Source organism: Tupaia chinensis, unplaced genomic scaffold (assembly GCF_000334495.1).
Source record: "Tupaia chinensis unplaced genomic scaffold, TupChi_1.0 Scaffold139072_1, whole genome shotgun sequence".
Lineage (NCBI taxonomy): Eukaryota > Metazoa > Chordata > Mammalia > Scandentia > Tupaiidae > Tupaia > Tupaia belangeri.
This window is the reverse complement of record NW_006198962.1, coordinates 1424037-1440720: the sequence shown is the minus strand read 5'-3', so window position 1 is coordinate 1440720 and position 16684 is coordinate 1424037. Positions and strand designations below refer to the sequence as shown.

The 16684-nt window shown below is 44.9% G+C and overlaps 1 protein-coding gene across 2 annotated transcripts in view; it reads left to right on the top strand.

Moving 5' to 3' along the window:
- SPMIP7 (sperm microtubule inner protein 7) overlaps positions 1-15611 on the top strand; it is a 47077-nt gene extending 31466 nt beyond the window's left edge. For both annotated transcript variants that reach the window (XM_006161805.2, XM_006161806.1), the window contains exons 8-9: positions 10241-10348; positions 15395-15611. In XM_006161805.2, the coding sequence (XP_006161867.1) occupies positions 10241-10348; positions 15395-15530 (244 nt within the window). In that variant the 3' untranslated portion in view covers positions 15531-15611. The remainder of the gene's footprint in view (positions 1-10240; positions 10349-15394) is intronic.
- Positions 15612-16684: the final 1073 nt, after the last annotated feature.

Here is a 16684-nt window from a genome sequence, read left to right as displayed (position 1 = left end):
TGCATGGGGAGGTGCCCAAGATCTGATAGGCTGGGGGGCTGGATGACGGAGATTGCAGTGTGACCAGAACCTATGGAGGGTGTGCTTGCTCTCTCCGTCCTGAATACATGAGCTCTATCAGAAATAAAGGAAATAAACAAACTTGCATTTATGGGGAGAAATCACTTTCACATGCAGGATATAAAGTCTACTGTGTTGTGCTGAGTTCTGAGGAAAGCATCACACGGTTTGATATGTCTATAATTTCGGCAAGAAAGCATTTGCTACTAGCATAGTAATTTTAAAAACTTTAAAGGAAAATATGGAGATAAGACCAGTTTTTAAATATTAATCAATCAAAAAAACATTTTTCTCTTTGGAAATATATATTTGTATTTGAAATACTGTAGGAAACTTTCTTTCTAAAGATTTAAGACATTCTTTGGGGTCATTCTTCAAAAAAGAATGAAGAGCAGCCTGCCAGAATTTTTTAAATGTAATGTAAAAACATACAATGTAATATGAATTTAAATGTAAAAATCTGTCATTCTACTTCATTTTGCTGTTTATTTCTGTTTGTTAGAAAGTGAAGTTAAGAGCAGATCTTGAGTTAGACATTAATTGCACTTATTTTATTTGGCCACTAGAGGGCATCTGAGGTTGCAAAGTTTTTTTTCCTTCTGATTAGTTTTCGATTTCAAACAACCTTAACTTTTGTAAAGAGATGTTTTTCCATTTGTATTATGAATTACTCATATATGCAAAAATATAATGTTATATGTAACATAGAAAATACTATCAAATAAGTGCCTGAGAATCCCTTGCCTGGATTAAGAAGTAGAATTTTACTAAAAATGTTTAAACCACCCATATGCCCCTCACTGAGACAGACCTCTTCTCTGGACTCCTCTTTCCCAGTCCAGAAGTAGTCCTCATTAGGCTCTGTGCTCCTTCTTGTCTTGATTTGCTATACCGTTTTCCTACATATATAGGGCCGTCCAAACAGAACATTACGCAGTTTCACAACACCTGACTGAGCTCAGAGCAAAGCACACTATACCCACAACATGCTGTCCTCTGCATAGAGTCTGAGACCCAGAAACACACACGCTTACGTTGTGCCAGGTGGGGAATTCTGCGTCATCCTACCCAAACGCAAACATGACTCTTCCTGAATTTTCTCATCTTAAAATGTCTTAAAGAGAAATATCTTTATGATAGTATCTCCAGGGTTTTCCTCATGATTGACAGTATTAATCATGACTGGCTGTCCCCTCTTCCCCTGCAGTTGAAGCTGAGCCTACCTGATACCTGAGTTTGCATGTTCCATCCTGGGAATCACCCATTTCCCCATGGGGAAAGGCTTAAAACATTGCCCTCATTAGTTTCCCTAATTTTTATTTTTTATTTTCCGATCTCCAAGTCATCTGATGTGCCCAGTTTTTTGTTTTGTTTTGTTTTGTTTTTAATATTTGTGGTGATCATACACAAATAGTTTGTTATTTTCATCGCAGAACTCAATCTGATTACAGGAAAAAAGCACAGAAAAAGATAACGAACTAAAACTGAAGTCTTACACAAAAACTTAACTTTTATCAGGGGGCCAGAGAGTGATGCTTTGTGAAACAATCCCACATGGGAAGGTTCCCAGTTCAAGCCAGGAGACGCTCCTGAGTGTGCCAGAGCGCAGTGCCTTTGATTCAGGGCTGGCTGACGGCCAGGAGAAGATGGGGGATGGAGGGATCAAGACCGTGTTGTGGAGGGCTTTCTCACTCGCTCATAGAAGAGAGAAATAAGTAAACCTTAAAAATCTGTAACTATCGTTAACATTTTGGCATATTTCAATCTATCACATGTGTTGTTATGTTTGTTTTGTTTCTGCTATAGGGCACGTGCACTTGCCAGAGAGAGACAGTGAAAGAGAGAAAGAGGAGGCGAGAAATCCCCTAGGGCAACTGGCCACCTCACAGTCCCTCTTCCTCTCCCCTGTTTTCCTCGCAGGATTTTGAGCACACACACACACACACCTGGCATGATTTTCAAGCTATAAGGGCGAGGACTCGAACCACACAGCTGACAACGTGGAGCCTTGACCTCCATTCTACTTGTTGGCTTGTTGTATGTATTTTTAATCTTATTTTGTTTGTGTTTATACAAGGAGTCTTCAGAAACTTCATGGGAAATACTTATCATGAAAAAGCTATGCATGGATCTCATTTTATTTACACCAAGTAGACTTATACTTTAATTCTGTTTTCCATGAACTTTTTAGTTTTTTGGGAGAGATTTTTGCTATAGGGCACATGCACTCACCGGACAGACAGAGAGACAGAAAATGAGAAATAACTCCCCCCGCCTCAGGGGGGATATGGCCATGCTACAATCCCTTCTCTTCCATTCTCCTCCGGGGATCTTGGGCATGGAAGTACACATGAGTTTTAAGCCGCTAGGTCTGGGACTCAAACCTCAGTCAACTACGTGGGATCCAGTGACATAACCATTATGACATCTGCTGGTCCCTCCACAAATTTTTTGAAGCCGCCTTGTATAAAGTGCATGTATCACACAACATGTGACATTTTTACCACCTTCACGTTATGGCATAATCATGCGAATATGTCTTCATGAACTCATTCTAATTTCTATTTGTGTAGATGAACTGCAGTTGACCTGTTCATTAAGGAGACATATGCAAATAGTTTACCTTTTTTTTTTTTTTGCTACAATAAATAATACTCTCAAACACTTTTTACCTGAATCTTTTGTGGCTTAAGGGAGACTCTGCAAAATGGATTAGAGTCAAAATACATAAACATTCTTAAACCTACTACTAAGTCGTGTTCTGAAAGTGTATGTGAGTGTACAATGAAGCCAGTGTTTATGGTCACTGTTAATGTTCACATTCAATGCTTGCATTGAGGTTATTCAACATTTCTTTTATTCCATATGTGTCCATTATAAAAATAGTTCGAGTATTTTTAAATGTATAGAAAGGAAATCGTCCCATCTACTTTTAACCTCAATATTGACAATTTGATTTCTATTTATTCCAAGCATCTGTGAATGTCAGCACATGTATCATGTGTGCATGCATATGTGAGTGTGATGTATGTGCAAAGGACATTTTCCCACATTAAAGTCTTTTTAGGGTCAGCAGGTGGCGTGGTGGTTAAAGCACTGGACTCCCACATAGCCAACCATAGTTCAAGTCCTGGACCTTGTGGCTTGCTTTCTCACTTTCTCTCTGTCTCTCTCTGGTGAACACATGTGCCCTATAACAACTTAATAATAATAATAACAATAAATGAATGAATTAAATTAAATATATAATTCTTTACCAGAAAAAATATTTTTAATGGCCGCATTGTAAGGCTATATCAAGGTTATTTAGTCCAAGCTCTGACTAAAGTATTTTTCCTCTTGTAAATGATATAGGAAAACATCTCTCTATTTTTTTTGCATAGTTATGCATAAATCTGTGTAAAACAGAACTCCTGAAATGGAATTATCAGGCTGGTCCTCTAGTACAGTGGTCAAGGGAGCTGTATTCCACCTGGCCTACTGTGGTTCAGGTTCCAGACCCAGTGGTTTGGTGGCTTAAAAACACACCAGGTACATGTGAGTGCATGTCCAAAACTCTGATGGGAGGGAGGAACAGAGGAAAGGGGACCATGTGTGTGTGACCATGTGCTATGCAAGAGGGGGGTACTTTGTCTCTCTGTCTCTTCTCTCTCTCTGTCTACCAAGTACACACACTCTGCCAATAAAAATAAATAAATAAAAAACAGAATTTATTTCTTGAGTTTTCTCACTAAAAATTTTTCCAATTTGATAGGTATGCCCAGTTTTCTAAAGTCACTCAGATTTAAGAACACAATAAACTCATATAGTTTTCACTGTAGTTCCTAACTTACAAGTTAAGACTAGTTGAGGATCTAGGAGAATTTGAAATAACCTTTGGGTTCAACAGGAATTATTGATGCACAGGATCACTAAATAGCTTGTTTTGTTTTGTTTTGTTTTGAGAGGTTTTTGCTTTAGGGCACATGCATATGCCAGAAAGACAGAGACAGAGAGACAGAAAGTGAGAAATTACCCCCCAGGGGAGATGGCCAAACCGCAGTCCCTTCTCCATTCTCCCCTTGAGATCTTGGGCATGGACGCACACGCACCCGGTGTGAGTTTAAGCCACCGGGTCCAGGACTCGAACCACAGTTGACTACATGGGAGTCCAGCAATACAGCCATTACATGAACTGCTGGTCCCACTTTTTTGCATTTCTACAACAAAGATGAATTATTTAATGGATCTGGATGACTGTTCAGAATTTTTTTAAAATGACACTAATTCACTCCCACTTATAACCTGTGTCCAGCAGCAAAGCTTAGACTGACATGATCACCCCTTGCTTTTTGTCAAATCCAACTGTTTTCTTCTCCTCTTTCATAGAAGTGCCCTATTATTTGAAGAGCTCAGTGAATAGGGCTGAGGGCTGAAGGCGAGCTCAGTCCCTTTTGGTAATTATTTGATAGTTCCCATATTGTTTCACCCACTTTGCAGTCATGAGTCAGCAGCCCAAGGCATGAAACTAAATGATGCTTAAAGGCAGAGCCCTGCCAGGCCAGCATCCTGAACCTCTCATCCTCCCCTTTCCTAAGAAAACAGAGAGTTGCTCAATGTGCCTTTTTCTCTTTCATGGCTCCAAGCCTGGGGCTACCCAGATCTTATATATGCACATCTCAACCTTGTCTTTGCAGTGAAGAAGGGAGCAGGGCCAGCTGAGACACAGCCCAGGTCACCTAGCAGGCTGCAGGGACCTGGCTGAGAGTCAGGGCCTTCAGACCTCAGAGGTGCAGGGTTGCACTCACCCTGTGCTTGCTTTCCTACACAGGGCAGTCTTTTCTGTCCTCCCCTAAATTGTAATGTTTTGTCTCACGAAGTCCCTTGGTTTCGTATTTACTGGGCTTTTTAACTTCAATGATTTCTTGTAGGAAGGATCTGCAAATAAAGAGGAATTGTCCAAAAAGAGCCCTTCAGGCCATCCCTTGATAAAGTCTGAAGTGGGAAAAGGCAGCCGCCCTGCTGGTCAGTGGGCAGTATTGCAGCCTTTAAAAAAAAAAAACGGAGTGGAAAAAAAAAATCTCACCACAACACAGGTTAAAGAATAATTCTATGAATAGTACTTCCTCACAACAGCCCAACACTTCTGCCTTTTCAAAGCGCTTTCACATCTGCTCCCTCATTTGGTTTTCAAATAGTGTGATGAGGCTAAAGATGTAAGAACCAGTCCTGTCCCCATTTTGCCGATGAGAAGGCCAAAATCAGAAGAAATGCCATTGGTTTCTTGTATGTGAAGACGAGTCCAGAGAAGGGGCCTCCTAATATGAGGGCAGTCCTGGCCCTTAACACACATCAGACCTGCCTCCCACCTCTGGCCGGAACTGACTCCACTCCTGGGGCTTCAGCCTCAACCGTAACATATTAGCTGTGCATTGTATTATTTCTAGATCCTTCTAAATAAAAGATGTTAAGACTAAAACAGAGAGGGCGAAATATATCCACTAGACGATGATGACAATAACAATAAAACTATAACTGCTGAAAAATATCTCGGGGCCACATCGTAAGACACTCAGAGAAACACAGTCCGATGACCAAACGTCTTTTCAAAATGATTCTAGTCTTTCTTATTTGCTCACTGAACAATGAAATCAGGCAGATAACAACTCACAATGGGCCTCCCATCTTTCCTCTCTGGTTGGCACCGCTCAGGTTTCTGTAGCTTCTCCCTTCTCCTAGTCCCCTGGGCTGACCCTCCCCAGCCTGGACCCCTCAGTTTTTCCTCCCTCTCCCACCGTCTCCCCACCTTTCCCACTGCTCCATTCCCCAAACACCTGCTGCGCCCCTGCACTGACTCTGCTCTGTGAGCTGGGCACTAGCTACACTAGCTTGACCTGCGTCACCTCGCCCTCAGCATATCAGCAGGGAGGTCAGTTGTCTGAGTGTGGGAAGCTCATGGTGATGGCGGCTCAGGTCCGAGGTCACAGGCCTGGGGAGGGCAGCCTGGGCAGCCTGGAGTCAGACATGTCTGGCTTGTGCTCTTCTCTCTTGCTTTGCATCTATGGTCTTGACCCACTTGAGTCCTTTAAACCTCCAGATACTGTTCTTTCTTTCATTCTTTTTTTTTTTTTTTTAGAGAGAGAGAGAGAGGTATTTGCCATAGGGCGCCTGTGCTCTTGGAGAGAAAGAGAGAGGCAGAGAGACAGAGAGTGAGAAATCATCCCCAGGGGGATGACGATGCTGCAATCCCTTCTCCTTCATTCTCCTCTTGGGATTTTAGGCATGCACACATACACACCCAGAGTGAGTTTTAAGCCTCTGGGGCCAGGACTCAAACCACGGCTGACTCCATGGCAATCCAGCAATGTACCCATTATGCCATCTCCTGGTCCCCAGAAGTGCATTTTTTAAAATTGTGATTTCCAGTCTGCCTAAATCTGAGCTACGTCTTTGTAGGGTGCCGTGTGGTTTCCCAAAGCATGCCTATGTTGGGTCATAATCAAATCAAGGCTGCATGCATGCTGATCTTCAACACGGAGCACTGCTTCATGTAGCTCACAGTCAGCACGGTCCTGCCAGTGTGTTTTAGAAGTGTGTGTTGAACTGCCCATATATTTTATGCTGCGGTGGTTCACTGCCCCATAGCCTCTTCTACGTATTTGCAAACATACTTGTTTCTGTTGAAAATGTTCTAGATGTGCATTTAAAATTTTTACTAATTAATATGAAGTTACCAGGATCCAAACCTGCTTGATTATTGCTTAGAAGTTCATCTGATGTGGAATAACTCTAAATAAAAGATGGCCCCCTTGACTAGGGCGCATGCTTCCATCCACACCTGGCATAAATACGCCCTCTCCCACCTAACAAGGCTCTCCTGGCTGGGCTGAGAGCAATGCAAAGTTCCTTCCCATCTGGTCCAGTCAGATCATCGTTCACACCCATGCCTCTGAGCGGGGGGTTCAATTCTGCCCCTTGTCAGCTTGCTTGGTTCTGGGCACATAACTTAGACCTTGCCTCAGTTCCTTCGTCTGTAAAATGGATGATAATAGGACCTATGACCCAGGGTCATGGCGAGAATTAAAGAGTCAATTCTCATGAAACATTTACAAAAATGCTCAGAATGCCACCCGCTCTCCGTGAGTAACAGCGATGCCCACACTGCCCGCCCAGGCCGTGTGCACGCCTCCATTTTATCCACACGCACTCTCCATGTTGTCCACATACACCATGGTTTCCCCCACAATTTTCTCATTTTCGATTTAGCTTTTAGTATACACCACATGTGCTTCCTTTTTCTAACTGATTTACTCAACTTCTTTATGTTTGCGAATTATTGCATTAGTATTGTACTCTGCTTTATTGAGTAAAACAATTAGTTGTAAAATGTGGGGAGTCAGGCATTCAAATGTACCGACTGAGTACCAAAATCCAGGCTTCTCTGGGAAGCAGGGTGCAAGAGGTACTTAAAGGACTGGGAACTATGATCCAAGATAAAAATGAAGACTTCTCATTTTTAAATGGGGTCCTGCTTCTTTCTGCTTTCCTCAAATGGGAAGCAGGAGTGCTCTGGACCTGCAATCTGAAAATCCATTTCACACCTTATATATATATTAGCATCTTTAATAGCTCTGTTCCCTTCAGCTGAAAAAAAGAATACAGCCTCTCAGCAGCAATCTAAGTGTCCCCCAGAGGACATTCTCTTCTTGATATCAGGTCAGTGTGTCACACGGAAGAGGCAAAATCGCCCTTCTGATTCCCTGCATGCAAGGGTGAAGTGGAGCAGATTTAGAAGCTGCATGGGCGAGGACTTTCATTTTCAAATATTTAGCAGTTTATTATGCAACTGAATTTATTCTCAGGGCTGAGCAGCAAATCAGCCTCAGATTTCACAGCGTGTTCTTATTAATGATGTCACATAAAATGGTGGCATATCATATCATGCAACATATGATCCTGCTTAGCAGCAATGACCTGCATGCCACCGAGGCACGCACTGTTTCACATCAAGCCATCCAAGCGGCTGGCAAAACGCCATGTGCGTCTTTCTGACTCCGAACTGCTCTGATGGACAGCTCTGACTTCAGAGGCATCTTAAGTCTGCAGGTGTGGAAAAGGCAGTGGAAAAAAACTCTCATGCATTTGAAGGGGATTTCCTCTGCAGCATGCATGGCGGCTTTGATGACGCTTGGGGGAGAGACACACACATGAATACTTTTGCTTCATTACCTTCCTAATTTACAGCTAGAATTCTTCAAGGAAACTCCAAGAAATCCTGAAGGACGCAGCCTTAAATTTGGCAGCTTTGATTCACACATCCAGGTCCCTCCGGCAAACCTGACAATGCCAACTCTAAAACAGACTCCGTATTTGCACTGGACAAACTTGGCACTTGCCACCTCTGAGGCCCCTATTTTGTAACTGTTTTATGTCTTTGAAGCTTGTAGTTCAACTCAACTTAGTTGAGTGTTTATTAAGTGCTAGGAATTTGCTGCATGCTCTCACACTAATTTAATGACCTTAATCCCCAGAGTGCTCCTAAGATGCTAGCACTGCTGTGTATTTACTTCGCCTGACGGAGCAGAGGCCCAGAGAGCCCTGGCTGCAGTACACTGTCACAGTTAGGGTGCAGAGGTGAACTTGGAACTGAAGACTGCCCCTCCATGCGGTGGGCTTCCCCCACTCTTCAGCTGTCTTATTTTACTAGCCCCACAAAGTCTTTTAGTTTCTATGGTTTATTCTAGTGCTGCCTCTGCTGCAATTTACCTTCACTTTGTTACTGACAGGGCATCCCCAGTTTTACTGCCAGCAAGCCAATCAGCCCTCACTGATGGACTCACTGAATTAAAACCTGCAGGAGAGTGATGGGATTGATTAATCCAGTTCCTTTCCTGATACATAATATTGTCCCTAGCATTTTGATATTAACCCACAAAGGACATCAAGAAATGGCAATATGAATTGCTACTGGTTTTTCCACTTGTCTCTTACCCAAGTTCTTCAGGTTGGTTTCATCACCCACTGAGGCAACAAAGCTCCAAGAGTTCACGTCCCAAGTCCAGATTCCAGAACTGATGAGGAGAGTCCTGGGGTTGGAATCTTCGGACTAACCCTTGAGCCCAAACTCATTTCACTAACTTTTCTCCTCTGTCTGCCTTGTCAACTACCTCTCTAGGGAGCAACCTCCTTTAAGGTCCACATTGCAAAAATGTGTCCTGAGATAAATGGTTCCTGAGAGGCATTCTTTGTCACTGAATGTGTGGAAAGGCTGTCACTATAACCGAGATCTCACAGAGGAGTGGGTCCTCCACCTTTGACAGAGGAGTGGTTGTGGCGGCCGTGCAGTATTTCATCTGCATCAATTTTGAGAAGGGAACCATACCACAGGGATGGCCCAATCTCAAAGGCAGGCCCCAGGAATGGAAAGTGCTAACCACTGAGCAGAGCAGAAGCTGAAAACTCACATCTGGCCCTTTCCTCTTGGGGCCCCACACGATGGTGGCATTTCTGACTCACTCTCTGGAGCCAGCACAGCAAGATGAGCTGTAGCACAGATATGATTCCTTACGGATGGCGTGGCATTTGACGGAGCCTCGTGATCTGAGAGGGTGTGTTCTTGCTCCTTGAAATACGACCAAGTCTTCTGTTCCATGGCTCCTTGCAGTTGAGGCACTGTGTCCTCCTCAGCACAGAGGACTGAGCTTCACACGGGGCCTGAGCCTGTAACTCTACTTACCCACTTCCTAGGGATCATCTGTGCAGAGCCTGCCGTATGCTCCAATGGCAAAGTATTAGTTATTCTTCACATGCCTCCAAACTGCCTATTTAAATCTTCTGGGGCCAGCAGGTGGCGTGATGGTTAAGGTACTGGATCCCACCTAGCTGACTTCACGGTTCAAGTCCTGAACCTGGTTGCTTGAAAAACACACCAGGTCCAAATGCATGCTTGTATAAAATTCTGAAAAAATGAAGGAGTTGCAGCATGACCATCCCCCTCTGGGAGTGATTTCTCATTTTCCCTCTCTCTCTGGTGAACTCACACTCCTTATGGCAAAATATCCACCATAAAAAAAAAAAAATCTTTCTTTTGAATGCTTGTTTGCCTTCTCTAGTATTTTTGTATTTGGGTGCTAGTTCCCTTGGTTCGCAATTTTTTTTTTTTAATTTCCTCTCTTCTGCCTCCTTTCACTCCTCACTTTAGTGCTGCCAATATTCCAGGATACACGGGCAAGGTTCATTTCACAGCCACGCACCCGGCCAACTCCAGGGTCCCATCCACAAGCCCGTCACCAGATTCAGAGCTGTACAGGTAAGTATGAATCCTGCTACTCAGTTTACTACTTTAGGGCAGATGTCCAAATCATGGTTATTCTCTTAAAGAAAAATTAAATACTAAGAGAACATTTCCATTGTTAAAAAAAAATGAGGTGTCAAATACCCAAAAGAGAGAAGAGGTGATTTTCCTGAGGAGGACTTTATTAGACTTTGCACATATTTTCTTTTTGACTCTTAACCAGATGTAGATTCATGTAAATATTGGGCCAGCCCAATTGCCTAGCGGTTAAGGGAACCAGATCCCACATGGCCAACTGCGCAGTTCAAATCCTGGCCATGTAAGCTTGAAAAGCACACTAGGCACATGTGTATGCATGCCTAAAATCTTGAAAGGATGGAGAAAGAGAGGAGAAGATGTTGTGAAGTGATCATGCCCCATTTGGATGGTGATTTCTCCCTCTTCCTCTCTGTCTGTCTCCAGTGAATGCACATATCCTTGGGGAGAAGAGGGAGAAAGTTAACATTGGTATTGCTAAAGGAGCCCACTGAGCTATTTAAGGCCTATTGGTGGGGGAGGGAGGCGTGCTACCAGGATTCATAACATACTTGTGACACACGTTTACTTCTTGAGAATAAGTACATTTTTTCATAAAAAACAAAATGATGTTGAAAGCCACATATATATATTTTAAATACCATTTTGCAAATTAAAAATGAGTGATGTTGTGGGCCAGCAGGTGGGGTGGTGGTTAAGACGCTGGACTCCCAAATACCCAATCATGGTGCAAGTCCCAGATCAAGAAGTTTAAAAATCATGCTGGGGGCATGTACCTGCATGCCCAAAATCCTGAGAGGAGAATGGAGGAGAAGGGATTGCAAGGTAGCCCTCCTCCCAGGGGGGTGATTTATCACTCTCTCTCTCTGTCCGTCTGTCTCTGACAAGCACATATGCCCTAGGGCAAAAACCTTAATTAAATAAAAAATTAAAAGTAGGTGATGTTGGAAAGTTGTCGAGGATTTCTTTATTTGAAGCCGTTAGTGATAAGCAGCACATTATTGCTCATTGTAACTCAAATCTGAAAGCACTAGATGGAAGTTCCGGTCTTTCCAAAAAGATGTCACAGTTTAAAAATGTAAATAAAGTCTGAACCTGGCCTGGAGGCAGGCCCAGTGCAAATGAATAAGCTGTTTCGGCAGGACTATTCTCCTAGACCACATTCTCTAGATAGATAACCACTGACTTATCAGTTATGGAGCATCCACTCCTGTCCAGGCACCATTCGAGGTACTGACATTCAGGGTGGAACAGAAATGATCCCGCTCTCTGGACTTTTGCTAGTACAGTAGAGAAACGACTTGGGAAGAAGCCCGGCCAAGCACGTAGGGAGTGCCTGGGGACAGGCTTGCTGCGCTCGGTGGTCAAGGAGGCCTCTGCAGGAGTGAGTCTCAGGTGGAGGACACTGAAGAACCTAACTTTCCGAAAGGCAGCAGCTGCATATGGATGTTGCTGCAGTGAACAGCCCCAGGCATGTTGGTCTCATTCACGTGCCCATTTGTTGGCTGCTTCTGTGTCTCTTCACCTGGACAAATGCTCACTGCGCTCGGTAATTCACAGCCAGTGACCTGGTGTGCGAGGAGCTCATGTGCTCAGGGAGCGAGGGGCCAACAAGAGAGCCGATTGACGACACGCTCACAACACTCAGGCACTCCACTGACTGGGTGATCCCTCGCCACCAGGTATAGATGGCCCTGGAGGTCCACAGGCCTGTGTGTGTGGCCTTGCTGGGCCAGGATGGCAGCACCGGTGCCTGTGGATGGAGGGCTTCATCACCGCATCTACATTTCTGCTTTAATGATTGTCTAGAATCGCTAGGCCATCTGAGCAGAAAGACTGTTTTACTTACCAGCGGGCTTGTGCTCTCACCAGTGAGAGATGGAGAGAGAGTGAGAGAGAAAGAGACAGGGAGAAAGAGGGAGAAAGCACCCCTTAGCAGGACATTCTCTCTGGCTCTGACTAGCACATATGCCCTAGGGCAAAAACCTTAGTTAAATAAAAATTTTAAAACAGGTGATGTTGGAAAGTTGTTGAGGATTCCTTTATTTGAAGCTGCTAATGACAAGCAGCACATTATTGCTCATTGTAACTCAAATCTGAAAGCATCTTAGTTATAATAACTCAAATGCTTATATATATATATACACAAATGCTGTATATACACACATACGCATATACATATATATACACACATATCCAGTCACAAATATATATACACACACACACACACACGTACATATTTTTCCCCCTGAAAATTTCCAGTGACAGTGTAAGCCTAGGTCTCTGTCAGGTGAGTATGAGAGTGTAGTGAGATAACTTCCTCCTGACTGGGTCTACCTGATGTACTGTATTTTTTCCCATTGTTTCTAAGAAGCTGTCCACCCATGGCATGCCCTGGAACCCTGAGCATGAGGAGCATGAGCTCCACTGCACTCTTGTGCCCCTCGGCACCCACCCCTCCTTAGAAAGAGCCTCTACACCATTGCCATGGCCACCCTTGTCCTTCCCTGTCCTGTGTCAGTGTCCACAGATGGCTTCCTCCACTGCTTCTAGGCCACCACAGTGACCTCTCCATTTTCCCTGTTTCAGGGTCCTCTTCCTCTCTCCTCTAAATCTCCATTGTCATCATGGCTCTTCTCCTTCCTCCCAGGAAGATCTTAATATGAGGCCCATCCCTCACTCTGAGCCCTGGACGTACCAGGAGAGTCTTCCCCGGTTCCCTTCAGAGGTCACTCTGCTCCTCTCCTCCCCTTCCTTTCCCTCTAAACCTCTTTAGAAAGCAGCGAGCAGCCTCTCCCCTCACTCCCTGCCTGCACTCCCTCCAGCCTGCTCTCTCCTTAGCCTCTACCCTCTGGAGTCTGACACCACCAGCCAAATAAAATCCACGAGCCTGCCCCTCACAGGCTAAAGAGGGGACAAAAAGAGAGGTCCACTGGAACTTCTTGCAAGGCCGGCAGTGTATATGCCTGAGTCTGTGGATGATTAGCTGCAGTGTGATTGGGCTTTTAAAATTGTTGAGGTCTCGAATGCTGATGCAAAGGGTCAATGGCCATGTGGTCCCCACACCACATTTTGAGCAAGGTGGACAGCCCCCGACAGTCCCTGAGTGTTAATATTAGGATGGGAGGCAGAATAGAGAGGGAAGACTCAAAGTAAGGAGATGGGGGGTGGTATTGGAGGTGAATAAGCAGGATGTTGTGAATCGCCAAGTTCGTGAGTCAGTCGGGAAATGGGCTCAAAGGCTTTCCAATGCCTAGTTCCTTTGCAGTTCATTGTCGCTCCAGCCTCTCACACCGGAATGATGTCACTGCCACAGAAACTGGAGTTCACCCGCAATAGCAGTTCCCACTATATATATACACGCACACACACATACACACAATTCAAAGAGTTCATGGAAAAATAAAATTAAAGTAGAAGTTTATCTAGGGGAAAAATGGAAATTCATGTGTGATTTTTTTTTCATTCTGTTTTTTGTTCTAGGGAGTATGCACTCACTGGAGAGACAGAGAGAAAGTGAGAAATCACTCCCCAGGGGGAAGGCCATGCCACTATCCCTCCTCCTTCATTCTCCTCTTGAGATTTTGGGCATGCACTCACATACTCCTGATGTGAGTTTCAAGCCACCAGGTCCAGGTCTTAAACTATGGTCAGCCATGTGGGAGTCCAGAGCCTTAACCACCATGCTATCTACTGGTCATCATGCATAGTTTTCTCATATACATTTTCTATGAACACTTCAAATTCCCTTATATACATACATATACATATACATGAAAGCAAGGACATTTTAGAGTTAGTGGCTCTGTGAGGTAATTTTCCACACTATCTGTGTAACTTGCTGCTACAGAACAGCCTCACATGTGTGTACAGGAATCAAATAGCAGCAAACACAACCTCATTCCTATAGGCCATGGGCTCTTGGGGTTGCTCCTAAGAGTTGGCATGGGGCCCACTGACTGAGGACCCCACCTGTGGGTAAATAAGACATTTGGAAATTGGAAATTCCAGTACCCAAGGGGATTAAACAGCCTTTGCCTCATACTCTACATTTTCACTGTTAATTTCTTTCTTTCTTTCTTTCTTTTTTTTTTTTTGATAAGTTTTTGCTATAGGGCACGTGCGCTTGCCAGACAGACAGAGACAGAGAGATAGAAAGCGAGAAATCACGCCCCCAGGGGGGATGGCCATGCCACAATCCTTTCTCCTCCATTCTCCTCTCAGGATCTTGGGCACGCACGCACATGCACCCGGCGTGAGTTTAAGCCACCGGGTCCAGGACGTGAACCGCAGTCAACTATGTGGGAGTCCAGTGACATAGCCATTACGCTAACTGCTGGTCTCTCACTGTTAATTTCTTTATCTTAATCCTCTCAATGAATGTGGCAGGGTGAACTTATTCCCACTGGATAGAGCAGCAAACTAAGTTCTGTGGGGTGAGAGTAGAGGGGGCTGTGTCCCACCACAGGCCTCTCCCCAGGCCCTGCCTCCCACCTTTCCCCTGGATGTCCTTCCCAACCAGTGCCCTGCTATCCTTGCAGGTTCAGGCAGTAGCTGTGCCCTCTCTGTACTCTCGCCCCCTTCCCGTGCCTGTAACTCTAGGCACAGTCGAGTCTCCTGAGTTGCAGGGGACGTGATGGTGTAAGGCAGCAAAGGAGGCTGCACACGGTGCCCACCCCAGGCTGCTGTGTGCACTCTCCTCCCTTTCTCCTTTCCTCCTCTCTGTGCTATTTCCCCTCTCCTTTTTCTCTCACCTCTCCATCTCTCCTCTCCCTGCTATTTCTCTTCTCTCCTCTCTCCCCTCTCTCCTCCTTCCTCTCTCCTCTTTCTCTTCTCTCTCCCTCCTCTCTCCTCTGTCCTCCCTCCTATCTCTCCTCTCTTTCTCTACTCCCTCCTTTTCTCCTACCTCTCACTCTCCTCTCTCTCCCATACATGTAGTCATTCAGTGGACAATAGTTGAAATTGTGTGTTTTTATGTTTATTTTATGTGCTGATTTTTTTTTTTCTTTCTCCATCATGTTGTAGCGTCTTACGGAGAGAAATGAAAGTTGACCGGTTCCGTCACCAGGCACCACTGTCCCGAATGGTCACAACAGTGAAACCCTGCAACCCCTTCGCCAAGACTGAGAAGGAAGTCGTGGACTATAGGCAAGACCGCTAGGAGCCTTCCTGACCCTCTGACTATGGGAGGCCTCATCCAGCAGCTCTGGGAATAAAGGAGCTGATGTATTTCCATCACATTCGTGGGAATCTGATGGCACCTGATGTTGTTCCTTTCTGCTGTATCCTGGCTCTGTCTTGGTGCCTCTCCTGACCAGTGGAGTGGCCACTCAGCTATGTTTGGGATATCACTGATCCACAATGGCAGGGGAGACTCTGGGACCACCAGAAACAGGGTTTTTATTGTAGAAGATTCATCTTTGGGGTTGGAATACCGAGTCTGCCTAGAGGGTTCACATCCCAACCACAGTAGTGCAGGCATTCTGTGATAACAGCAGAGTCTCCAGTCTAGGGTTGAACATCACAGAAATTATCTAGTCCAAACCCATACACTGGGCTGGCCGGCTGTGCCGTGGTTAAGTGGTGTGCAGTGGGAGCCAAACCCCACAGGGCTCAACCACTGGAATCTCAGTGGGCAGCTTGAAAAGCGATGAGCAGGTGTGCACATATGTCCCAAATCCCAGTGGGATGTAGAAATGGAGAAAAAGGATTATTACATGACCAGGCCCCATTGGAGGTTCTTTCTCTTTTCTCTCTCAAACTGATGAGCTCCTTCTGTCATAATGAAAACAAAATACACAACATGTCAGTGGTAAAACAGAGCCACTGAGAGAGGAAGTGGCATCCTTTCCCATCCTTTTCACAGGGGGTGACATCTGTGATGCAGAGGGCACACTCCTCTCACATCTTTAGCATTTCTCTTTCAGACGCAGAAGCATCGTCCTGGTTCCACAGGCAGATACTTCTCTATAGGAAGGGCACCGTGAGCACTTCCTGGTAAGAGTGTGGCTTGCCTGGACTTGACCAAAGAGAACACCAGCTCAAAGGTTCACTGGAATGGGGGTGCTGTGGGAGGCTGCAGGACCTTCCTCTGGCCTCCCCAACGTGGTCACAGCATGCACATAAAGCACATTCCTGTTCATATGTACACCTATGGATTCTGTTGGCACTTGTAATGCATCCATGAACCTTGCATGTCTGATCCTGCAGCCCCATACAAAAGCCCGAAGGAGACATTTGCATTATCTTGCTATCTGATTACAATACTCTGTTTCTTATCAATATCTGATCAGTAAATTAGGCTCAGTATGGAGA